The following is a 27,646-nucleotide window of genomic DNA, read 5'->3' on the forward strand; positions in this document are numbered from 1 at the left end:
GCCCTTTTCATTTGCCTTAATAACGACTTTAGCTGGAAAAGTCTCTTTAGGCAAAGTCTTTCGCTTAATAATCACCATAGGCGGCAGTTTCTGTCCATTTGCGTGGCAGCCAAGCACAACAGTAAACGACACCTTTCATACCCCGTTGTGTGTATCGCTACCGTGCTGGTCCCCTTCTTCTCCACCGTGTGATTCACCGGGATGTCGAAAGTGAGCGGCACCTCGTCCATGTTGGTGATGAGGCTTGGTTGGATGAGTTTGTCGGCGTTTGCAGTTTGCTGCAGTAGGAGTGGAAGCTCGCCAGCTTTTCATTATAATCTGCCGGACATTGCTGAGCTACTGTAGTACCTGATCTGGATGGAAAAATTGCACTCATAGGCCTGTCTCTTTGCCATTTTCAGAGTTGTTATGACAAAATGTTCTGCATAAAGCACATACACAATCCACGCCCACACTTCCCCCTTTAACGTTCTCATGGCGGTCTCAACAACGTCCACAGTAACACATAGGGCGCACTGCACTATAGGGAGTTCCCAACATTTTGAGGGGAAAAAAAGACAATTATATGCACCTTATAGTCGTGAAAATACGGTAGTAGGAACATCTCAAGTGGGACTAGTGAAAACAGTTTACAGTGCAGTTAAATTTTGAGCTTCCTGACAAAGACTGTGAATGCTTGCAAAAATGTGATTCCTTAGCTTTCAATTTCTTGTAGATGTAGAATGTTTAAAAATATGTTGTCATAATGGGTTGTATTGTGTGTATACTTGAGAGGAAAGGGATTCCTTTTATTCCATTTTAAGGCTGAAACATAACTAATTGTGGAAAAACTGGAGCTCTATGAATACTTTCTAAATGCCCTGCGCATTTGTGTAACGTACTACATTGGCCTAAAGATGCAGTATCCTGTTTCTACTGTGAGATTTCGCTACAGCTAATTACTGTTACTATAGTGTCTGTATCTCCCAGCTCCCTTTCTTCTTTAGTTAATCTAAGCTAATGGGCTTTTCCCTCTGGCTCAATGCACAGACATAAGAGTGGTATTGATTTTCTTGTCTGACTTTTGACAGCAAAAGAAAATTCCCAAATGTCAAGCCGTTCATTAAAAACAAAACACAGTGATGTTTAATAAAAATTGACAAGGTGAACACTGTTTTGATGAAGACTTGTTCAGGAAGAACAGTCGTTCTTTTTTTAATCCTTATTACGATACAGCAAAAAAATATATATATATTACATCTCTCCTAGGCACACACAAATAATCGAAAGGTGTGTTATTACCATCTTCTTGGTTTTTCTTTTATTTTGGTGTCATTTGTAATGTGGTGTAAGATGATATCTTTGTGAGGGAATGGCTTTTGTTGCAGGACTGTTGTAAAATACAGGTCTCAATCAAAGGTCTGAATAAAGGCAAACCCTTAAAAAAGTGTTTTAAAATGATATCAAAGAATAATACATTGCACTCATCTTCCTCTTATCCAGTGCCTTCCCAGACAACTCCTCCAGCTGTGCTAGGGAAAGCCCAAGCCAGCTAAGAGACAGATTGTCCCGTTTTGGTGTCCTGGCTAATCCCCTGGCTTTCTCCATTTTGGACTTGCCTCTCTAAGAGGAAGCCTGGCATCCAAAGAGATGTCCGAGTCACCTCAGCAGACTCATTTCAATGTGTAGGAGAAGCAGCATTACTCCAAGCCTCTCTCAGAAAACCAAAATCCTCACACTATCTCTTTGGGATTGCGGATCTACCCTGAGTAGAAAATTAATTTCAGATGTTCAGATGATCTTGATTTTTGGTCATTATCCAGACTTCATGAACTTAGGTGAGGGTAGGAATGTAGACTGATCAGTAAATTGGGAGCTTTGCCTTTTCACTCAGCTCTCTCTTCGCTTCTCCTCAAACCTGAAAAGGAACAAACCATCTTTTTACAGTGGAGAACCAGACTTGGAGGAGCAAATTTTCATCCCATCAGTTCAATATGTCCCTCACCATTGTACCAGCAGACCCCCACTACTTGCTTGGGCCTCCTGAGTCTGTCTGTCTTCGTCCTCTTCTAGCATATCCAACTCACCGACAGGTGGTGATCAGTGGAGAGCATCATCTCTCACTTCAACCGAGTGTCCGAAGACCACCACCGTACCCGAAGGAAAAGGAAAGTGACCCTCTTGTCCAACAGGGTACTCTCCAACTCCAACTCATCCAGTGTAGCTGAGCAGAAACATGAAGAACCACCCCAGACCTCCACCTCTCCCTACGACTGACTCTATAGTAGAAGAGAGTCCACTCTAGATTCATGCAAACGCTCAGCCTCCACCAAAAACAAGGTGACATTCCGCACCCCATGGGCCAGCTTAATCATATGTGCATATGTGGAGGCCTCCACTTGCCACTGCCAAATTCTCTTCCCGTACAGGCAGTGGACCCACTATGGGATGGTCTCTTGTCACTGCTTTGAGAGGAAAAAGTATGTGATATAAGAATGTGTATCCTGTATATACCATTTTAGTATGTATTTTTCCCAACGTGGATCTTTTTCCTTTTGTCCCTGTGTCTCACCTCATGTGTGTTTCGTTATATTGGTCTGACAGTGGTCTGAATGAAATATCATCTAGTCCAACATAGTCAGACTTTATGACATGCAGTTTACGGGGAATTGCAATCTGCATGGGCCCACTTAACTTTACAGAATTCAAAGGACCACATTTTTTGTGGGAACTTATAAGTTAAATGCGATCTTCTGGGATTTTTGGGCAAAGCTTCAACTTCACAGAGTATTAAGAACAAAGTTTATTTTAGGCCTCATGAATAACTAACAATGATAAGGAGAAAGAGACACGCATTGTGCCATCTAAAGTAAATAAGGGGAAAGATAAAGCATCTTCTTCAGAGGCCTGTTTAACAACAACAAAGATTCTTCAGTCAGACTTCTCCAGATCCGGTGCAAGACAGACCGCTACAGAAGATCCTTTTTGCCTATATGTTAAATACTTTTGAATTTTATCAAATTTTGTCCCACTTTTTATAATGGTCTCAAATTTTAACTTAAAATATATTTAATGAATCCAAAAAGCTAGACTTGAAAAATTAATATAGTTAAATAATAAAATAAACAGAAAAAAAATGAAAACACAGGAGCAAACCACAATCTCCAAAATCCTGACAAATACCTCACTCCACTTTACACAAATGATAGATTCTAGTTTAATGTTTGATGTAAGGTTTATGATACTGAGAAAAGCTTAAATTGATAGCAGATTTCTGCACTCATTTTCTGTGTGATGTAATTAGTTCAAGGTGTGTTTTTAAAACATTCCCACTGTACCGCCTTTAACCTAAAATAGAATTTCCATACTTGCACAAGGCTAGACAGAGCTATTATACAGACTGATAGTGGAAAAATCTTCAAAGACTTGCAGCTCTGGGCTTATGGCCATTACAAAGCAAGCACCATGAATCTGTTCATCGACTCCTTTCTTTAATTTAACCAGCAGCGTCATGCTGAGGTTATTATTTCTCATTCAGATTTACCAGAAATGGAAAAAGGGCCACGTGCCAAATAACTTGAGTGTTCAATGCTTCAACTTTAACTTGATTTACTTTTTAGTCTGGAAGATATTTCCTTCTCCTCCATGTGTCTTTTTCCTGAGCTGGTTTCAGTTCTGTTTTTAAAAAGAAATCTCATTACCTGGACAGTAAGAAATCCTCATAAAACTAACCTGCTTCCGCTGTGAGTCCTACTGCCAGGAAGTCATCCGCTAATAAAACTTGCCTGAATTTATTCAGAAAGGGCAAAGCTGTCTGTCTCTGAAGCTGCTGCCCTTGAAACAAAAGCCAAACATTTTGTGGCAATATTGTTAGTACTTCACAAGTGCCTGTCGCTGACAAGCTGGAATAGGAAGAAGAAAGCTGTCATAATGGTTATGACAGGTTTATTTTTCTCAACTCAGTCATTTTTTGTTACATCATTCTGTAACAACATCCAACAATACTGAGAATAGGTAAGCAAAATGATGCAAACAGAAAAAGTAAGGATTATCCAATTTGAATTGGAAAAGATTTTTCTGACACAAATGCATTCCTGTATCAGGGCTTCAATGTTCCTCTTGTGTGTATGCTTCGCTCTCCTTGAACCCTGAGTCCCCTCTGCAGTAGACCAGCCTGGTTCTGCAAAATGTTTCCTCCTGTTTAAAGTTACTTTTTTCCTCTCTGTCACTGCATGCGTGCTTGATGTAAGAGATTGTTGCAAAGTCAGTGACGCACTACAAGTGAATGTTGCTACATGATCATACAGAAGGAGTGAATCCTGCAAAGTTGTTGACTGGATACAGTCAGCTTTTAATTAATAGATAATGTCAATCAAAAATAACACTCAGTGCTTTTTTAGTAACTTTACAAGACTAGGTAGAAAAACAACAGTTGAATAGATAAAAACATTTGCAATAATATGAAGTGCATAGTTGAAATAGCTGTCTAGCATTTTAACCCCTTACAGCCGAGAGCTGTGTAGCAGTTTTGGTTGTTCTGCTGAGTAACGCCACTGGTAACTTTTGTAGTTTTCCTCTCCTATCCACTGCAGGGAACGACATGTTGCAGCTGGAGTTAAGTGTGTTGGCATACATGAGGTGCTATATGTCAACAAAATCTTACCTTAAGCCATGCTGAATCTTGTGAGGGGATACATTTATTATGTAGATATTACTAACGTTTTTTTCCTTATCTACACTACATGTTTAGCAAATGATTTCTGTTCATTCAATCAACAGGGAAGAAGAGAGCTTCTGTCCCACATAGGATCTACACAGATTATACATTTTACAAATATTGTTGAAATATTCAAGCTGCTAAAATTCACACACAACTTTGCATCAATGCCCACAGCTGCTGTCTGCCTATTGTCTGTATCCTCTTAAACCGGGCATACACTGTGCAATATTTTCAATCACTGCACGCAGCTACAGCTCAAACTGTACGATGAAAATGAAGGGTTTAAAAGTTTCTAGCTCACAATTAATGCTCTCACACTCTGTGGCCCAATGCTCTGATACAACCTTACAACGGCTGACTAAATTTCAAACATGTTTGATTTTCTCCCAACCTCACGATTCCTGATTGGGAGGTTGTTGTGAGAGGTCGATCGCCCCTCGTTATTCCCTGTACACCACACGGCGCACAACGAGGCTGAAAGTTGGCCTGATCGAAAACCCAACACGTTCAGGGGGGTGGAAATACATTCAGCAACTATGACACCTTAGGCTCCATGGAGTGGTGAGATCAGAACCTACAAACCAAACCTCAATCTGTGCTTGATATCCTTTCTTTCATCTATGCTGAATTCGTAGCATCATTTATAGCTCCATCTTCACACACTTTGCCTTAAAAGACTGACTTTACTTTGATCAAAGGCTTTAAAAATACAATTATGACATCTGAGACTAAAATAAGCAGCAACTTTAGAAACAAACTAATTTAATATTTTTTTCCTCTGTATTTTTTTTCACGCTTTTAAATAACTGACAAGTTAGAAAGCTTTTTGAAGAGGTCACAGTGTGGTTGTTGCCCATCCTCAGGAGTTTATGGGTGGGGTACACCCTGAACAGGATGCCAGTCTGTCACAGGGCAACACAGAGATATATAACCACACACTCACACCAATTTAGAGACTATTTAACCAATTAAGGTTTTTGGACTGTGGAAGGAAGCTGGAGTACCTGGAGAGAACCCACGCATGCACAGGGAGAACATGCAAACTCCATTGCATGAAGAATTCTAGCGCATGGCTAATCGAACCCACGGACCTTGTTGCTGCGAGGCAAAGCCTTAAAAGAAAATCTGACAGACTGTTCTCTTGCTGTAGGATAAACAAGGTGACTCAGCTGAAAGAAGTGAAATAAGTGCCCTAAAATGATACAGAAATACAGAAAAGGAGATGACACGATAAAAAAGGCAGTAACGGTATCATGTCTATGATGAAAAGCGTAATTCTATACTGTCTTAAGACTATACTGTCTTAAAGCACTACAAAATTCATTACAGAGTAGTCAAGCTTTTTTTTGCTCTGAGAAACTGAGATTCCTCTCTGTCTTTTCCCCCAAAGGATTGAAACTCAACACCCAGAGACATAAAGAAAACCTGCCTCCTCAGCACTAACTTAAAGAAGATGGCAGTGTGCTGTCAGATATTGCTCTTTTACTGTCAGTCATTTTGCAGCCCTCACTTATTAAAAGCTACTGTACATACAGTACATGGACATATAAAAAAAACTGATCAGCTAGAGCAGTGGACTCAAAATGTGGTTTTAGAAACTCTCCTTAAAGTTAAGCTCTCAATGATGTGATTGTCAAAATCAGGAAGTTTTACATAAAGAAACAAAACAGACCATGTTAATCATAGACAACTGATTAAATTCTAACAATCAATGAGAGTTAAAGTAAAGTGTCTGCTAAGTGTGTAAACCCTACTGTTGACGGGCTGATGCCATACGCGTCACTGCATCTCATTGGTCCAAACCATTTCTGCACAGGGGCTAACGCATATGTGGGGCACTGACAAGATGTATTTTCAGGAGTTTGTGAATTTACAAATCTTGCAGCAATTCATCTTGCTTTCAAGGTAAACACACTCATTAAAAAAAAAACAAAAAAAACACCACACCCAGAGCAAAATCTGATAGTTTTGGTATATCTGGGGTTACTTCTCTTCAGAGGGAAGCAGGCTTTTGGTCAAGGTTGATGACAGAGTGCAGAGAATCAAATACCAGACAGGTGTGACCCAAAACCTTCACATTTTAGATGAAAAGTTATAATTAAGATTGAAAAAACTTAAATCCAAGGTAGGGCTGTCAGTTTAACGCGTTAATTAGATTAATTTCTTACACTGCAAATTAATCAATTATTTGAAAAAAAAAATAAAAATAAATTAATTGCGAGTACCAACTCAATGCACAAGCATTTAAAATTTGGGGCACTGAACAACACAGGCACTAGGTGGGGGTAATACACCTAAAGCTGTTTGCCGACCATCAACACCAGAAGAAATGAATGGTAACTTTTATTTAATAATGAAGACAGGACTGTGAATCACAACAAGGTGTTTTGTAGTTATATTAAAAGTTTGTCGTTTCATTTAAACCCAAAACATGTCGGTTGAAGTTATGCAGCTAAAGCTGCTAATGCTACCGTGGGAACACTTCACCAACCCACTATTGCTGAATGAGGTAAACAATTGGGCAAAGCCACCACAGGAAGACTGGTTAGCCATGCACTAGAATTTTGCAATGTCCCAAAATTCAAATTCTTTATTTAGTACTGTGATGGGGAACTTTGAGCCTCATCCTACAAGGTTACCTTATTCCTCTTCCCCAACACACCTGACTCTGATCACTGAGGCCTTAAAGACTATTGTTCCCCATGAAATTTGGAAACAGAACATGTGAGGATCAGAAAAATATTCAGCACTTTATTTGGAAAACATTTGAAGGAGGTTATCTTGGTACGTTTTTTCCGTTTGTGCCCTGGTGTGATTGATGAATTCACATCCACACAGACAAAAGTGTTGTTGTTGTTTCTCCCCTATTGTTGCGATGCTTAGGACTATGAATGCTGTGCTTCAATTGACCCAATCCTTAAGTAAACAGCACAAACTGGGAGAGATAATGCTCCTGTGTTTTGTGTAGTTCAGGCGTTCATCATCTTAGTTTACAAAGTGTTACCCTAATGCAATAAATAAGACAAATCAAATGCTTGATTGTAAGTCCAACTGTATTATAAAGGGATTTAGGAAGTGAAGAAAAAGGTGCATCATAATTAAAACAAAAAATAAAAATGCACACCATGTTTGATCCAGACTGCCTATTAAAAATCATGGTATGATTTTTCTGAAATGCATTTTACTCAGCATTATGAGGGCATACATTTTTACACAAAAATTTCTACAAATAATAACGTTGCGTGTGAAATCATTTGGTCTTTATTTCACATATAAGTGCATATAGGACAGAAAATATAGCTTCTGGGAATAATCCTAATTTTTCTAAAACTGTTAAATAAAACACTTTCAGTCTTCAGGAAAGCAAAGAAGATGTCAAGAGAAATAACTTCAAATATGTAAATACATCAGACTTTTTGAAGATACAGTATATCTACAGATTTCCTTGTTGATGCTATATGCATCAGGTTTCCAACAGATGCAAGACTCATAAGAACCATCTGCTTTTGTTTGCAGGATTAGATGAACAGAGCAGATTCTGTTCCTTTTTTTCTTTTTTTCTACTCTTCTAATTACTAAACAGACTTTAATCAGATTTGCAGAGTTATGATAAGACATGTTTATAAGATTAGTTGGACAAAATAAAAACTTGATTCCTTGGTGCATAAAACCCTTTTTAAAGCCAACTTTTCTATTCGATGTGGGTCTATTTTATCTAAGGAAGGCAGTCCATTTTTTTTTTTTTTATATGTCTGAAAAATATTTGGGTTCAGATGGTCGGTTCATCAATTTTTGTGCAGCCTTCTTGCATCATCGCATTTCCATTTTATCCCGATCTAAATCCGATTGATTCCCAGATACATACAATTTCCTTGCCTTATACCCACTGTGTATAAATTTTGTGCTATTGTTAATTAAGTATGATATATGCAATCACGAAAAGGTTAAAAGGTCATGTGGAATTTAACCAAATTATATATATGACTTACTGAATACATTTTTATCCCAGCAGATTGCAATAGCTTGTGGTTTTGTTCTACTTTTGAGCTAACTGACAAATATAAAAATGCCAGATTGTGATAATTGATCAAACAAAAGCAGCAAGCATAATCAACTGGACATAAATGTTACTTAAATATGTAACTTGGAATTGGAAAAACACATGTTCTTACTGTTAAATCTCAGCAGACTTATTGAAATTACTTAAAATGATCTGTTATCAAAGGAGATATAAAATATGCCCATTAAGGTAATATTTTCAGCTTCAAAAATAGTAAAATTCAAGAGTTCTTTATAGCCTTAACAAAAAAACAATAAAAAAAAAAAATTGAAATGTGTGCAAAGTCACCCAAAGACCTGTGCTCTGTGTAGATATCGTGAAGTAGACTTTGAAAATGCATTCAGAGCTAATGCAAGCAATCCAGCATGACTGTCTCCCAGAGTGGATCAGAATAATGGTGGGTTGGCTTTAACACCCCTTTCAGGAACTTTTCAGCAATTTATTAAGGTTAATGTTATGATTTGTTTTTAAGGTGACAACATGTCTTTTATATCAGGAAAGTGTACTTTGCATTATAATTACACTTGAATGCATGCTAGTAGGTTATAGTCACTAAATATATACATATATTTATATATATATATACATAAACAAAAAAAAACCTTGAATGTTGGAACTGTAACTAATATACAGTGTATGTTTACATTATCACCGCTGCTTACCTTTGTAAAGGCAGCACTTTAAGAAATGATAACGTCTCGAGAGATGTACTGAACAAAATTTCTGAACAATATTGTCTGTCTAAGTCTTATATATATATATATATATATATATATATATATATATATATATATATATATATATATATATATATATATATATATATAAATGTATATATAAACGCAAACTTTAAGAAAAGCAGAACATAAGTAAATTTACAAAGGGGCCAGAGTTAATATTGCTAAAGTGGGACATGTGATATAGCACTGTGTTTAAGGGCAGGTCAGACGTTCATAAAGTGGTGCTGTGGTTCATACTGTATGAGTCATTTAGCGATAGATACGATCCTCTCGATTTAAATAGCAGTTTCTGAGAAGAGCAGCCCCCCACAGAGCATTGATACGTATCAAGTACAGTATATTGAACTGAAAAATGATGTTATATGTTAGTGTCATATATCAAATTAAACTACGATTTTGTCAGAAGTTATTCAGTCTTGCTCTAACAATTAAAAAAAATCTATGGTAGCTACATTTTCTTTTTTCCTTTTTAACACCTTGCCAACACCCTTATAATATTCTTATGAAAAACATTTTGATAAACTATGAACTCAAGAGCAAAAGAAAACTATTATGACTTGATAAAGGAGACTTTAGTTGTGGAATATTTTTATTTTAAAACAGGACCAGATGAACATGTTAGGTTATTAGTGATGTTAAGGATGCTTGACCCTTGTATTAAAAGCATATGGTTGTTGATTAAGCTCCTATGCAGTAACCTCTGCTCTGTCCAGGCAACAGAAAAAAAAAAATGTTTCTTTACTTTAATCTTTGTACAAACCTTCAAAGATTTGTGAAGCATCTGCAGGAATAAACGCTTTATAGTTAAATTAGACCAGGATATGTCCGTTGTAGCTGGGCCATTACTGTTGCGCTATTTATATTGACTATTTGCTCTCTTACCACAGAACACAGAAGCATCTCATAAGCAGATAATTGGCACAACAATGCATTTTCTCATACTATCCTGCAGAGAAGCTTATTCTTCCTCACCATAGTCACTCTTTAAGATTGTTTTAAATGAGCTTCAAAATCCACAGGGTTTTTTTAAATCTTGCATTGCTGTCACAAATGATCTGCTCTCTACACTATTTGTCGTGAACCTGCTTTAATTTAATGTTTTAATCCGCCGACAGCTCAGAACAAAAATATTTTACTGTAAGAGTTTTATTTCTTCAGCTCTGTAAGACAGATTTTTCTCCTTGATACTTTGGTGAGTGGAATGATCCTGTCCTTTGACAGATAGCATAGAACAGATTTATAGCAGTTTGGCTGAGGGTTATAGGGAGAGCAGGACATGGTCTCTGTTTAATACTGCTGCCTCTGAAGTGAGCGTGTAAACATCCACCTTCTCTGCTCTGGCCTTCACCCCTGTCTGTGTGCAAAGAGGACAACAGGCTGGAAGACATAAACAGTTTTAGCACATGGAAGGTTTTGTGTGAGTTGATGTAAGGATTAGTGGCACAGTGCATTTCACCTTGCACAGCCCTTTTTTAATGGACCATAGGGAGCTGCTTTAAAAAAACAAAAAGCCAAACAGCAATTTGGTTGAACCTTGTTTTAATAACCGCAGAACACTATAATGGGATGAGAAATCCTTATGAGACCAGTAATAATACATATTTTTCACCTTTACTTGGATTCAGATCTTCATGTTTATTCCTTAATAATAATAAACTGCATCTGTGTGTGATGGACTGGGACTAATTTTCATGGTGTGTTTTTACAGCCAAATTATCTGTGATTTATTTGTTTAATTTTGTGCATGGCTTTGAAATTAGCAAATATGCTGCCTTTCATCTCCACAGACTACTTTACTTTCACCCATCAGCTATCTCTATCATTTCCACATCAGCATTTGGTACCAGACTGGCCCATTTGAGCCTTAAATAATACATTTGTAAAACCAGAAGGAGAACAGTCTCAGTGGTAGTTTTGTGGTTTTATCTCAATTATAAACTGATTAAAACAATAGTTCCTTGCGATGGACTGGCTTCCTGTCTAGGGTGTACCCTGCCTCTCACCCGTAGACAGCTGGAGATAGGCACAGCACCCCTCACAACCCCAGCAGGGATAAGCGTAAAGGAAAATGGATGGATAGATGAAATCTAGTTGTTCCAAACTTCACACAGCTATCTATGTAACCTGATTTTAGGTTGTTTATGCCTGAGTATAATGTATAATGCCAAATATAATGGAAAGCCTTTAGAATTAGCACAAGAAAATGAACGAATAGAAATCCTTAATTGGTGACAATACAAACATGTCCATCAGGAGGGTCAGGTTTTGGTGTCCATCCATCAGTAGCACATCTTTCCATGTGCATCAAAGGAGGCAAAAGTCCAAAAGATCAAATAAACGGGGAAATGTTTGGTTCAGTCAATCAGGTATGTAAATCTTTGGCTCAAAGGCCAGGAGGTAAAAATAGAGCCCAAAATATCTCAACACTGCTGGCCTTACTTGGACTTGGGCATTTTGCCATAATTAAACCACAAATTCTGCTTTATCAGTTTGTCAAATTGAGCTTTAGCAAACATGTGTTTTACAGCAAGACAATCAGTGAATTCACATCCGAATGGTTAGAAACGAAAGAAAATCACATGGTGGTTTTTTAATGACTTGGTCATAGTTAATCAACATTTCAACTTAAATCATACTGCTGTGATATAAGCTTAAACATGTTGATGTATTGCAACTCTTCCATGGGGGCTGAATTATGATAATTCTGAAAAAAAAACAGAGGGTTAAAACTCCTCCACAGCTACTGTATGTAAAACACTGATTGTCTGTCTTCTAAATATTTGATGGCATAACCAGTTGGTCTGCATGGCTTCTTCCAGCTCAACCTGCTTTCTAACCCACTTTTTAAATTTTTCCTTAGGTTAGGTTTATATATGTTGTATTTGGACGTAAGGTTTCACCCTCACATTGTGTTTGTCCTCTATTAAAATTTAGAAAGTCTGACACAAAGAAAATAAAGAAAAACTTACAAGGGGGAAATACTTTTTCATAGCATTTTAATACATATTTAAATATTTAATACACCACATTTAAAGAAAAGGGATGTGGATTTAGGATGTAGTTTTCTCTGAGATTCTGTTTCTTTTTCTGGAAATTACAAATAGCAAAATATGACCAGGGGTCTGTTTTAGGAAGCAGGTGTACCGAAACCGGAAATATTAGAAACTCTGAATGTTCCTGACTTCGTTTTAGTCACCGTAGTAACAATCTCCTCAGAGCTAACCTGGTCAGAAGCAGGTTTTCTTCAGTAAACCCGGAGTGTCTGACTCCTCTGATGTCATCACTACTCTAAGCACAGCCTCCCCTCAGGGCAACATTCTGAGCCCCCTGCTCTTCACTCTGATGACACATGACTATGCCCCCGGGTTTACATCCAGTCACATCGTGAAGTTTGCAGATGACACTACGGTGGTGGGCCTCATCATAGACGACAATGAACCAGGACTACAGAGAGGAGGTATATTAGCTGGTGGGCTGGCGCTGAGATAACAGCCTGATCCTGAATGTGGAGAAGATGAAGGAGATCATCGATGAATTCAGGAAGAACCGGCCAAACCACGCTCCACTGCTCATCAATAGCTAAGCTGTAGAGGTGGTCAGCAACACCAAATTCCTGGGCGTGAACTTCACAAACAACCTCACTGGACTGTAAACACCACATCACTGGTCAAAAGGAAAAATAAATGCTTGTACTTCCTGCAAATGTTGAGGAAACATCCTCAAACATCCTCACAACCCTCTACAGAAGCACCAAAGAGAGCGTTCAGCAGATATATATATCAGCGACCAGCTGTCTCATTGTGTGGTGTGGAGGCTCCGCAGCAACCGTCCAGCAGGTTATGTAACAGCTTTTTCCCCACTGCCATCATTTTTTCTTTGTCTAAATGATCAATTCAAACAATTCTAAAATGTCATTCTCCACATTTTGGATGTCTGGAATAAATCTCAGATCTCCATGTTCATAATATTACTGGCTATCATTTGTATTACTTTGACAATGAAGAAATATATTTCAGATATCATTAATATATTTTCAGTCAAGCTGATAAATGTCAAAACCGCCAAATAAGATGTGTAAACATTTCTAGGAAACTTAATTCTTACTAGTATATTTTAGTTTTTACTTTCTAAAATTCAGTTTCTGCTACAAACATTTTATTTAGAAAATATTATATTACAGTTTTGTGTAGAGTGTGATTTTTATCAGGAAGAATCTTATTTTAGTGTTCTTCAAATGGAACAACAGAGAGGAGAGGGCTTTTAATAAATGTAAAGATGCCTGCCATAGTCCACTTCATATAATCGTATGCCTTGACTCGAGCAACAATCTTCTCCTTTACCAACTTCCTCTCCTTTGTAGCTGTAGTCTTTTAAACCGATTCTCGATTTTTTTTTTCTTAATTCCTTCATCAAAATATTTGGTTCCAGTAGGGTGAAATAGGCACTTCCTGTTGTCTGCTGTCACAGTGACTCATCAAATCAGGACTACCCTGATAATGGCTTTTCATACTTGTTACGCACATGCTGAACTCTGAGTGGTTATACTTGGAGTTGATTGAATTAATTCATAGCAGCCGTTGTGAAACCGAAAACTCAAAGTTCTCAACTTTCGGCTAATTTGTTGCAAAATTGAATCTGAGTATGTTAAACCTGCCTTGTGAAATGGACCCCAGATCATTATTTTAACTTGTTTTGTTTTTGTACTTTAAGATCTAAACTAAAGCTGCAGTACAATATTAACTGAGTTTCAAAGGTAATTTAATAGAGCCTCAAAAAGCTGCACTTGGTCTAAAGGCCAAGCACTCTACTTTTCCTGCAGGTCTGAAAACATTATAATGACTGGCATCAGTCTCTATGCCTCCACAGTTTAGCAAAGAAACAAAAAACACCGCCCCATTTTTAAGGCCTTTGTTTCAAAGCATTTTTCTAATATTTTGTCAAAAGCTTTTTTCTAGTACTTTAACCTCATCTGGTCGATTTGTTAGATTTTGAAATCAGAGGTAGAAATATAACATAGCAATAGCACATAAAGAAATGTGACACTCAGCTGGAAAAAAAAAGTCCATACATTAAATTACTTTTGTGTCGTTTTCTGGTTTACTTTTCGAACAACTATCCTTTCGGTCTACTGTCTGTAATTGAAGACACATTGATCTTTGGCTGTGCTGCAGAGTCATTTACTGTCCATAGGGTGTATTAGTGTGACCTCATGCATTTGTCCTATGCGCTTGTATGTGTACAACAACTCATGAATTAACCCTTCAATAAAAACTGGAAGTAGTGGAGGTAGAAAGCTCTCCTTTACAGGTAGCTCTTTTTTATATAATTGGTTTCTGTGCTTTCTGCCTGACATTTGGCTCAGTAGATTGACAGGTTTTGATTTGACCTCCATTTACCCTTTGAGTGTGTGCTGAGAGTGCTCCTGCTAAGTGCAAAGGTAGAGAAGAAAGTGTCTCCTCACCCCAACCCACCCACCCACTTACCCTTTTCAATCAGGCTTGCTTATTTTACCCAGCTGACTTATGGTCTGGAGGTATTCACATTAACCATTACCTTGCAGCCTTTCAGATCATTTTATTACCATCAAAGTTGTCCCCATATCCGCTTTACCTTTCATCAGCACAAAAAATAAATCACTTACAATAAATGAATGTAATTTAATTTTGACAGATAAAGAATTTCAGGAATTTACACTGTATCACAACCTTCAGCACATATTTCATTGTGCAAAATGTGAATGAATTAATCTCAAGAAAAAGTTATATCTGAAAGGTGTAATGTCTCATTTCTTCCAAAGCATTCATACAACATAATAAACATCTCATGACCAATGAGCTTTTTGTTTTGTTTTTCTTTTAAGTGGGCCACTTACATTAAAAGTAAATTAAGGGAAATTCCTGCTGTAATCTCTTATTCTTTTAATAAGCTATGTAACTGTGTTTGATCCAAGTTTTCAGACAAACTTAATATTTGTGCGTGGCCTCAGCGTGCACATCTGATGTTACTCATAGTAGTCCTCCGCAAAGTAAGAGGGTTGTGCTCAAGCCCAGACTATTAGAGGGAAGATGCTCAGGACCAGTTATGGTCAGTTAGACCTTAAAGGGATAACAAGCAAAATTTCCACACTAGGAGGGCTACTGAGCACTAGCTGCAGACCAAGCAGGGAGAGGTTAGGCATTGGGCAGTTTAGGCAGAAGACAGGTCAGGCAAACGGATTGGATAGGAACAGGCAGGCTCAGAGTTCGAGACGCAGGACTTAACAGGATCAGGTTTTCAGAACACAAGAATGCTGGAATAAGTCTCACCAAAGGCTTGAACTGATCATGCACTGATGACTGGTTATATAGTGACTAATGCAGTTGGATAAGATGAGCAGGTACTGAGAACTGGCCGGAGCTAAGCAGGTGTGTGAAATTATTGATCAGACAAGGCATCAGTGCTGAAATAAGGACCATAATTGCCTTCAGGTGAAGGTTTAATTCCTCTGGATGCGCCCTCTGACATTTGGTTCCTAAGCTACGCTATCCGCCATTTTGTTTCTAAGCTATGCCACTGAAGGACAGCTTCATGCACATTTGGACAACCTAGCTTGCAAACATAAGACTGCAGAACAACACAGAGACATGTGACGTCACACCTTATTATATCTACAAGATACTTTTACTTCTACACATTGCTGGTTTTTTTTTTTTAGATCTTTTTGACTTAATTGATAAATCATTGCTTATTCGCCCTTTCAGAATAGATTTACTTAGTCTTTTACATTTTGCTGTCGTGATTATATTCTAAGGTCTGACCCCAAGATGCAGAAGACCAAACAGAGAGACCAGGGAAAAGTTTAACAGGTTTCAAGTCAAGTCAGCTTTTATTGTCACTTTCTTCATATGCACAAGACATACAAGGGAAATAAAATTATGTTTTCTTTGAACCCCAACATATATATATATATATATATATATATATATATATATATATATATATATATATATATATATATATATATATATATATATATATATATATATATATATATATATATATATCAAAAAATATGCATATATACAGGAAGTTTAGATAAACTTTATGTTAGATTTTCTAATATATCTTTCTGAACATTTATTGCACTGACAATGGATTTGTAGATACAAATAGCAGGCCCTCCCATGAACAACATCCTTTTGTGACGCATTAGCTGCTAGATAAAAAAATAAATTAATTAATAAAAAGAAAACTCTCTACAGATTTACAACTAAGGTGAACTTTATAGTAATTTAGGCCCAATTCTGAAAGTTTCAGGTGATAGTGAATATTTTAATCATCAAATTACATACACTCACTAGCAAGAATGTATGAGGTGTGTACATTCAGGGAAAGGGTTTATGGATTGTTTTGTTCTGCAGCATTTTTTGTGCAAGCCGTGGCTGTGATCAATAGTTACATAAGCCTCCACCTTTCTGTAACTTTCCCTGTGCTGCCCCTTTAATTTAGTGAAAACACATCATCAACTGTTTTTTAGATCAATTTATCATCCATACCAGGGCTCATACACATAAATACTTGCAACTAATGAAGCCTTTAGGTTTGTGTATCGCACAGAGGTTCTGCTTGATATGAGTTTTGGCTCTGAGAATAATGAGTTTAGCTGACATCACCACCTTTCTGGGATGTTCATGAGTAATTAGTTTGAGCTCCTCCGGCAGGTTTAAGATGGATCGGAAGCCTTTTTTTTTTTTTTTTATCGTGAAGAAATTAGGAGTTAAAGCAGCAGGAACTCTGATCAGATGAAAAAAAAAAAAAAGAGGTTATAACAGGGTTATATCAAGACCATATCCTATAATGTTAAGCCCTACATGAGCTCAGACAATTCTTGTGCAGTAATTACTTTACTGTTGCAAAGCTGTGTGTCATCTGCATAGTTATGGTAACTGATCTTGTTGTTTTCTATTGTTGTGGAGATTTTAATTATTACAGAGTAAGATACTGTTTCAATAAAATAAGAAAAGATCAACTTTGTCTTTGTAAATTTACCAAAATTCTGCAGATTTGCATCATATATATTTAATACTCCGAACTTTTATATAGGTGTTTTTTCGCCCTGTCTTTTCTCCCAGACTATTAACATTTGATCACTGCTGCTGTTTATGGAATGGACATGTTCTGAAAGCTGTACAAAATGTAACTTTGCTTTGTATACACTGTGTGTATACAAAATGACAATCAAAGTTGTCTGTCTAAGTCATAAAAAGTTGTCTAAGTTAATTGAACTGTTCGCTGGCGTGCTGAAGGGAGGGTAGGCCAGGAGCTAAATGAAGAGGATATTGAAAGCTGGATCTACTGCATGTCGGAGGACGTTCAGTCATGACATTATTTGGCGGAAGCTTGAATGAGGGACATTGCAGTTGCTCCAGGTAAAGCTGATAATAGTCCTCCAGAATGAATTCATATATCTTAAATACAACAAGATAAGGTTTCAGGGTCCTAAAAGAATTACACTCATTCACAAAAAAATGCAAGGTCACTAAACAAAAATATACAAATTATTCTATTATGTAAATAATTAAAATTGATGCACATAATTTCTCCCGGTTGTGATTTTCCGTTCTCTGATTTAAAGTTCCCTACTGACACATAAAAGTCCCTGGCCATCAAGCAATATTTAAATCACTCAAGTCCTGTACCAGAAAGGTCGACCCAGTTTATGGTTTTTCCGAAGTCTACATTTATACAGATGTCACTGAACACCTTAATCAGTGCAGTCTCTGTACTGTGGTTGACATGGTAACCTGGAGGGAAGACATAAAAACAGCTGACCATGGTTATGAAGGCATTTAACCGTTGAAACACAACTTTTCCAAAAGTCTTACTGATGAAGGGGAGGTTAGAGATGGGCCTGTATTTCTGCAGGATCTGTTTGTTCAAACTTCTTTTTTTCAACAATTCTTTGATAACTGCTGTTTTTAAGGCTTTGGATGAAAACACTTGACTTAAGAGATGTGTTTATGATTCGAGTGAAATCAGACTCTAAAACCTTCTTAATAGATCCACTGGTTAAAACATTAAGACATCAGGAGGAATTGAATTAATGATTTCAGTCAGTGATTCGTATTTTTTGATGTATTCCAGTAAGGCTGAAGAGAAATTGGAGGTTTGCTTTTTGTAACAATAGTGGAGACATGAAGGTCAGCTAGTCCTCTTATTGTTAAAAAACACAATATTCCACTCCTTTATTTAGATCCTCATCCATCTTTATTCATGTTTAAATCTAGGTCTGAGACTATAAGGTCATATGGCACAACATGCTAGTGTTGAATTCCCCCTCCATCATGATATGACCTGCTGAACTGAGCAGTAAATCAGTTCTGTCATCCAGCCAGCTAATAGCAGCCAAGGTTGGGGATCTTTTGTCTTGTTTTTAACAGAAGTGTTCAAGAGCAACCCAAATAATCAATGTGCTTTTGCTTTTTTCCTCTTTCTTGCAGTCTCAGCAGAAGTGCATTGTGATCTTTGCCTTGGTGTGCTGCTTTGCTGTTCTATTGGCGTTGATTTTCTCCGCTGTTGATATTTGGGGAGAGGATGAAGAAACAGAAGAAGAGTGTACGAGTAACTGCAGGTGAGATCTACTGAAACAGGTTAATATGATGCCTCCATTCGGATGCCCGAAGCCATTGGTTAGTGGTTAATTTAACTAAATGCTGGAATATGATTAAATTAAAACATTTATTACTTAAATAGAAGTAAAAAAATAAATAAATAAATAATGCAAAAACAGCATTAGTTGTTCAGTGAAAATTAAGGATTAAGTATTTGATTGTCTGTTTTATCTTTAGGAAAATATACAAAGACTCATACATTTTTTTTTATTTAGCAACTTTTGACATTTCCAAATAATTAATTAGGAAATACATGAAAAAAATATTTTTTGGATTACAAGTTATCTAATCATTAATTTAATAATGGTCGAATAATTAAATAAAATCTATGAAAATGAAAAAGTTAGTCCCTTTAATTAATAATAATCTAGAGTAATACAGAATAACATCCTAAAACATAATATGTAGTATTTGCTGTGATTATTAACAACTTAAACAGCAATAAATACATAGAATATAAATGTAAAACATAACTTAAAGTCAATCGAATTAAATAAAACCAAAAAACCATGAGAGATAATGAATGGCTATAAACTTTGACAAATAGGTACATAGAATCGACAAACATCACAATTATTCAAATCTCACTTTTTCACACTTCATGGCTTCTAAAATCCCTCCTTAGAATAGATAGAGTTGCATAGCCTGTTTTACAAAATACTTCATTTATAAATCCTCAGAGACAAGAGACACTGCCTCTGGATAAATTACAACATGACATAATCTTACATAGCTGTGAGTTTTCTAAAATAAAACTAGCAGTGTGAGGCAAGACACAAAGCTGAATCAATGTCAGCACTTTGATTAAGTATCTCTCCAGACAAATGCTATTTCTGAAATATCTTTCATTTTATCAGATGATCTTGGTAGTTGTTAATGTAATGTAATTAATGTATTTCGATTGCACAAGAAAATTAGCATCCAAGCATAAATGGATATCCTTTGTGTTTTCCACTTCAGCATACATAAGGTTAATGTCTATCTAAGACACAATAGTTTTGGACATGAAACAGATATTCTGCAGAATCTGTACTACAACTCTCAAATTCTGTGTATACCGGAGAGATATATCTCAATATGTCTGTGCTAATCTACCGATAGCACATCAAAATTGACATATATTACAATTTGGTTACAAGATTTCACTTAGTAAAACAATAAGAGAAAATTCTGCCTTCCCACCATTAAACCAGCATGATACACTTTTCAACATACTTTCTTTTAAAACAATGTGACAGTGGAGTTAAGATCACATTTTGGCCAGTATTTTGTTTCACAAACGTTTGCATAAAAGTTTGCTGCAATAGTGTAAAAAAACTACCAAATTCATAAAACAGTCTCAAAATGGACACAGTGGTGTTCAAAACATGCATTATTATGTATCAAAGCATTGTCATACATGAGATCTGACAGCATAATTATGTAATTAGAAAAATTGCTGTTCCTGCGAAACAGCCGTGAGAATGCATTACGCGAAACTGTTAGCTGAAAATGGCAGAATCTGGTAAAATGGTATAAAATAGAGGAAAAGAAAAATGCTAAATTTTTTCCATTGAAAACTAGTAGAAGCAAGCTGAAGCCAACAACCAAAACATGGCAGACATTTTATGAATTAGCAGCAAACAGAAAAGCTTAACGCCTGTCCAAAAATTAAGCCAATGATTTAAATATAGGCTTAAATGCATTAAATTAGCAGAATCAGAAGAGCAATTGGCAAGAAAAACTTGTATCTTATCTGGTTCAAGAAATAAAGGCTTAGTTTAAGGATAGAGAATACAATTTTAAAGAATAGGATATTGAATAAGCAGCTTCGCGCTACATAAGAAGTTTGATTAAAGTTTTTAAAAGTTGAAGTAATATATAACATGGAAAAAAGATTCATACAGAAATAAGCTAAACTTGGAAGCAAAAACTTAGGTAAAGTGTTAGAAATGAACAATAAGAAAAGCTTAATGGTCTTCCTGAAAATAGAGGAATCAGAGAGAAGCAAATGATCAAAGCATGGCCGATTATAAATTAGAAAAAAACAAACTCTTAAGCTTAGACATGCAACACATGCCACAACACTCTATGAGCTAATGTGCATGTATAGTCTGAGAGGAAAGGACAGAAAACCATAAGAACAACACTATAATATACAAATACAACCCAGCTGCATGGCAAAATTCCTTTAATAATAGTGCTGTAAGGGTCTGAGGATGTTCCATACTATGTTTCATATTTGTACATTGAATAGCTTGAGAGAGACATCCATTGCAAAATGTGTTTTTCAGCCTTTTCTCCCCTAACTATCCCTCGCGTAATAACATGTACGATCTTGTGCCAAACAAATGGCTGTAACTCTGGCATAATAAGTCATATTGATATAACACTGGCACGATTTAATTCAAGAAGAATAGGGGAACGAAGCTTCAGCGCTGTTTTTGTACAAAATGCTTTTGAAAAGACACAGAACCCTGTGAAATATGAGGGAAATTGACAAAATCTGAAAAACGTATAGAAGTTTGTGTTGAACTATATTTAATAAATCAAAAACAATAACAGATACAGAAATAACATTTAGAGCGTAGGCATCAGGGGCTTTGATAAACAAATATGCCAACTTTCATGTTTCTACAAAAAATAAATTTAGTCACAGTGACGATGTTAAAATGTGGTTTGTCTTGAAAGATTTTAGTCTGAGGCTTTTTCCCAGAATCAGCGTTTGCTTGAACAGCTCAGCAAAACAGCTAAACCATAAATGATATTGAAAAAGGTCCTTCAATGTGAGTGCTAGAAGGGTCTGATGTTCAGAAGTGTTTCAGAAGTGGCAGCAATATGAAAACGTGTTGTTTTGAATTTTCATCAGTGATTTTTGGAAACTCTCTCATTGGATTTCTACTGGGGGAGTGGACTGGGCCAAAGTGTAGAAAAACTGTAAATCCCACACCAGTGAGGGTTACATTTCCTGAATTCTGACAAAAATACCTACGTTTTTCACAAGTTGTTAGCCAAAAGTAAAATGTTTGAAAGCGCTAGAGTGGCCCACTCAAGGAGCACAGCGATTCTCTCATTGTCTTTAAAAGTTTGAGGCTTCACTGAAGCAAACCCGCAAAAGATACCAAAAGCTGAGTTAAACATTAATAGCCGAAGGGTGCGGAAACATTTAAAAATTGAATGGTATTCCTAGCTTAAATTATGCAGAAGTAGTTAAAGGGAAAAATAGCTGAAGTTTTATTGGAATTTTGGCAGAATCCAATTCATTTCTATGTAGCTTAATATTTCAAAAATTATAATAGCTGAAATTACCAAAAGACATAGCATAACCTTCCAGAAGAAGCTGAACATTTTGATGCCAAAATTGTTGAAATCGGCTGAAGTATGCAGGACTAGACGGAAAAAGAGAAACAGGAAAACAATAAGTGCATTGATGCATTCTCACTTATCCCACACAGCCTGTACTCTGTATCCCTGAGCAAGCACCTTACCCCAAACTGCTCCCCGGGCCCTGCACAATGGCAGCCCACTGCTCCCTGAGGGGATTGGTTAAATGCAGAGGGGAATTTCCCCAGTGTGAGATTATTAACGTTCAATTACCTTTATGCTGGTGAAGCCATAGTCATTCCAAAAAAGTTAAAAAAAAACAACAACAATCTACTGGACTAAATTGGAAAAGCTTCCTGGATGCAACGTCTTCAAACTTGGAAACAAAGTCCAGTGATGTTTTTTCTTTAACTTTTTTGGGTTTCAATTACCTTTAAAAGTTATTCATGAAAAGTGTCATAGTTGCTGTTATATGCTGTTAAAAAACCTACCACATCTCTTGCTATGTGCCTTTCTGAGTGAATCTTTGAGCAATATTAAGTTAAAAACAATCAATTATGACTGACAAAATGCTGGGGCTTTGGGAGATGGACTAAGAAATTCTAGATACAACCCGGAAAATGATGTCTTAATCAGGCTACATCCTTTCATTTAGACATGAGTCTAGACCTTAATAAAGAGTTAGATCTCCCTCAAATAAGTGATTATTATTAGTATTATGATAGTGAAAACAAAGTCATTTGTGGTGAGCTGTATGTGTGGTGTAATGCTATGTGACGTCTTTTACTTTGAAAAGCAACAGAATATAGAGCAGGGGTTTTCCGGTCCCTAACAGCTGTTTGTAATTTAAGTGTATGTGAGACAGAAGCTGCAGCGCTGTGTGAGATACTTATCAGTAAATAAAAGAACAACGTGACATGGTGTCAGAAGTGGGATGCTGCGCATGAATGGAGAAAGATGAAGAAAAGGGCTAAGAGGAGAAATCGTGCATCAAGCGGATTAAAAGAAAGTTTTGCAAGTAGCTCTGGTGACGAGACGAAAGACAACCAGGCAGAAATGGGGCGACCCACGCCAAGCGCAACGTTCACCATACAACCTCCGGAGCCATTTGATTTCACCAAGCCACAAGAATGGGAACGGTGGATTAGGAGATTTGACCGCTTTCGGCTTGCAAGTAATCTAAACGCAACGCCAGAGGAAAACCAGGTAAATACGCTGGTGTATTGCATGGGCGATGAAGCCGAAGATGTGCTAAAGGGGCTACCGCTAACTGCAGATGCTAGAAACAACTATGCAGACGTGAAAGCAGGCTTTGATGCATTTTTTGTACCTAAGAAGAATGTCATATATGAGAGAGCCAAGTTTAATCAGCGCGTGCAATTGCCAGGAGAAACAGTGGATTCCTTCATCACTGCTCTATACAACTTAGCTGAACATTGTAATTATGGACAGTGACATGAGGAGCTGATTCGTGACAGGCTGGTAGTTGGATTGAGAAACGTCTCCTTGTCTGAAAAGTTACAGCTAGACAGAGACCTCACGCTCCAAACTGCCATCGAAAAGACGAGGCTAGCGGAGGAAATCAGACGACAGCAGTCGGACCTGAGAGGAGAAAATAGTGGATGCTCCAATGTCGATGCTGTGCATGCTACACCTGCTGGCTACAGAAAGCAGAGGTTTCCGTCCAAGCTGCTACAGGAACAGCTTTCAGGCAGATACAAACCGGCACACGCGCAGCAAAGCACAAGGGCCTGCTATAGATGTGGGAAAATGCCGGTACATAGAAAAGCAGAATGCCCTGCTACTGATGCTGTGTGTCATCGCTGTGGAAAGAAAGGACATTACAGTAATGTATGTAGGAACAGTGCAACCTCTCTGAATGCTGTTATAGTAGATGAAGGGGAAAGTTTTTTCCTTGGTGCTGTGGATGCTGGAAAAGATCCATGGACAGTGCAACTTCAAGTCAGAGATAAAAAAGTGTGCTTTAAGATAGACACAGGTGCTGATGTCACTGCCCTGCCAGTCGAGGTGTACCGTGACATTGCTGGGGGGCTAGATGTGATGCACCTGGCGACATCGACGCGCCCACTGTTTGGACCTGGTGGCAATATACTCAATGTCCTGGGCGTAGCTAAAGAGACACTGCATAGAGGCAAAATGACGGCTGAAGAGGACATTTATGTTGTTAAAGATCTGCACACTGCACTGCTGGGTCGCCCTGCTATTCAACAGCTTCAACTTGTAAGCAGGGTCAACAGCATCACCATGGATACGGTGAAGCGACAGTATCCAAAGCTGTGCAGCGGGCTGGGTCTTGTGCGGAGTCCATATGCACTTAAACTAAAACCAGGCGCAGTGCCCTTTTCTCTTTCAACACCTCGCAGGGTCCCTCTGCCACTCATGGGAAAAGTGAAGGAGGAGATAGATCGCATGGAGAAAATGGGCGTGATCACCAAGATCGAGGAGCCGACTGAGTGGTGCGCTGGGATGGTGGTGGGAAGGTACTGTTCGCATTTGTGTCGATTTTACAAAAATGAATGAATCAGTGTGCAGAGAAAAATTTATCCTGCCATCAGTTGAGCATACACTGGGCATGCTAGCAGGTGCAACAGTTTTCAGTAAATTAGATGCCAATATGGGCTTTTGGCAGGTACCATTAACAAAAGAGTCTGCCAAATACACCACCTTCATCACGCCTTTTGGGCGCTACTATTTTAACCGGCTACCCTTTGGCATAGCTTCGGCCCCAGAGCATTTCCAGAGGATGATGATGACGGAGGTAATTGCAGGCCTAGATGGGGTACTGTGTCATATGGATGATGTGCTGGTATGGGGACGGACACAGGAGGAGCATGACAGGCGACTACATGCAGTGCTTCAGAAAGCACAAGAGGCTGGCATTACACTCAACATGGACAAATGTGTGCTCACACGCCACACAGTTAAATTCCTGGGTCACGTGATCTCAGCAAACGGTGTGAAACCAGATCCAGAGAAGACGAGAGCAGTACAAGGGATCGATCCACCTAAAAATGTCAGTGAACTCAGGAGTTTCCTGGGTATGGTCAATCAGCTGGGGCGCTTCATACCTCACCTGGCTGAAAAGCACAAGGTTCTACGAGACTTGCTGTCCAAGAAAAATCACTGGTACTGGGGTAAGGAACAACGGGCCGCCTTCGATCAACTAAAAGCTGAATTGTCGTCCCCACCAGTGCTCACATTATATAACCCAAACAGTGCAGTGAAAATATCAGCCGATGCCTCTTCTTTCGGCCTAGGTGCGGTCCTGCTGCAGCAGACTGGTGACAGGTGGTCACCTGTGGCGTATGCATCCCGGTCCATGACACCGACGGAGCAACGCTACGCCCAAATAGAGAAGGAGGCACTGGCAGCGACGTGGGCTTGTGAAAGGTTCAGCTGTTTCATCCTGGGAAAACAATTTGAACTTGAAACCGACCACAAGCCGCTGGTGACTCTGTTGGGAGGCAAAGCGTTGGATGAGCTCCCGCCCAGGATCCAAAGATTCAGGATGCGGCTTCTGAGGTATGACTATATAGTCAAACATGTCCCTGGTAAAAGCCTATGGACGGCTGACACCTTATCTCGTGCTCCTCTGAGATCCGTTCAAACACACTCAGCCACAAACCTGTTAGAGAACACTGACATATATGTTGACTCTGTCATTAGCAACCTTCCTGTCAGTGGGGACTATCTGGCCAGCCTGCGCGAGCATCTGAAGGCAGACAGCACTTGCTCCACCCTGATTAAGTACTGCACAGATGGCTGGCCTGATAAAAGTCAACTACAAGGAGGGCTGAAACAATTCTGGACTGACAGGGCAGTGCTGACTGTACACGATGGTCTACTGCTACGGGGCACAAGACTTGTCATCCCATCAGCACTGCAAGAAGATGTGCTGCAAAGGCTACACGAGGGGCACTTGGGGGTAACAAAATGCAGAAGCCGGGCCAAGGGGACAGTGTGGTGGCCAGGACTCAGCAGCCAGTTGAACAACATGGTGCTGAAATGCAAAACCTGCATTCAAGAGAGACAGAACATAAAAGAGCCACTGATGCCAACAGCGATGCCCATGAGGCCCTGGCAAACCTTGGGTGCTGATCTGTTCACACTGAGGGGCAAGACTTACCTGATAGTTGTGGACTATTTCTCAAGGTACGTAGAAATTGCACTACTGTCTGCCACAACATCCACAGAGGTGGTGCTGCAGTTAAAGTCCATGTTTGCCCGCCATGGCATTTGTGAATTCTTTAAAAGTGACAATGGGCCTCAGTTCTCAGGTAGCTACTTTAGAGAGTTTGCAGCCAAGTATGGCTTTGTACACATCCCAAGCAGCCCCAAGTTTCCTCAGAGTAATGGGGAGGCCGAAAGAGCTGTACAAACTGTGAAAAGCCTGTTAACGAAAGCGTCAGACCCATACCTCGCCTTACTGGCCTATAGAGCAACCCCCCTGCAGAATGGATATAGCCCAGCTGAGCTGTTGATGGGACGCCGCCTCCGTACTACTGTCCCCGCTCTTCCGACCCTGCTGAACCCCGTTTTGCCAGACTATAGTGAATTGGGGGCCAAAGAAGAGGAGAAGAGGAGGAAGGATGCTGGATACTTTAATAAGCGCCATGGGGCAAGGATCCTGCGCCCACTCTTACCTGGAGAGGATGTGTGGGTCACTGATGCGCGAGTCCAGGGAACAGTGATATCACAACATAGCACTCCTCGCTCCTACATTGTTCAGGTGCCCCGAGGCACTCTGAGGAGAAACCGATACCAATTGGTGCCATTTCAGACCAACAACGGATTGGTCGATGCTAAACCACAGGTGGGTGAAGAGCCGCCTACTCCAGAGGCCCCACTTGCGACATCAGCACCTACCATTACAGGGCCCTTGGGCACCTGTTGTAGTATGGCACTAAATCTGTCACAATAGTTTCATTCTGATACAGATTTAACATTCGGTGTGTGAGAAAAATCATATCAATCTTACCAGCATTCACTGACATCAGCAGATATTAATTATGTAGTTGGTATTTTACATCAAGAGGTATTTTTGGAGCAGAGGTCTGTGCTCCCATAGTGCTTTTCTAGTTATCTAAGACAAAAGCGGCTTTGTCACATTGCCTTCTGCTGAGCAAAAATAATCCAAAACAACATGGTTTTTAATTAGGATACTGACATTAAA

At 38.5% G+C, this 27,646-nt stretch overlaps 1 protein-coding gene across 2 annotated transcripts in view; it reads left to right on the forward strand.

The window, feature by feature from the left end:
- The window catches only part of LOC119790230 (inactive phospholipase D5-like), a 92,798-nt gene that overhangs the window by 45,328 nt on the left and 19,824 nt on the right, over nucleotides 1-27,646 (forward strand). For both annotated transcript variants that reach the window (XM_038295683.1, XM_038295684.1), the window contains exon 2: nucleotides 18,979-19,109. In XM_038295683.1, coding sequence (XP_038151611.1) covers nucleotides 18,979-19,109 — 131 coding nt within the window. The remainder of the gene's footprint in view (nucleotides 1-18,978; nucleotides 19,110-27,646) is intronic.

The sequence above is a fragment of the Cyprinodon tularosa genome, unplaced genomic scaffold (assembly GCF_016077235.1).
Source record: "Cyprinodon tularosa strain WSP-4 unplaced genomic scaffold, ASM1607723v1 ctg359, whole genome shotgun sequence".
Lineage (NCBI taxonomy): Eukaryota > Metazoa > Chordata > Actinopteri > Cyprinodontiformes > Cyprinodontidae > Cyprinodon > Cyprinodon tularosa.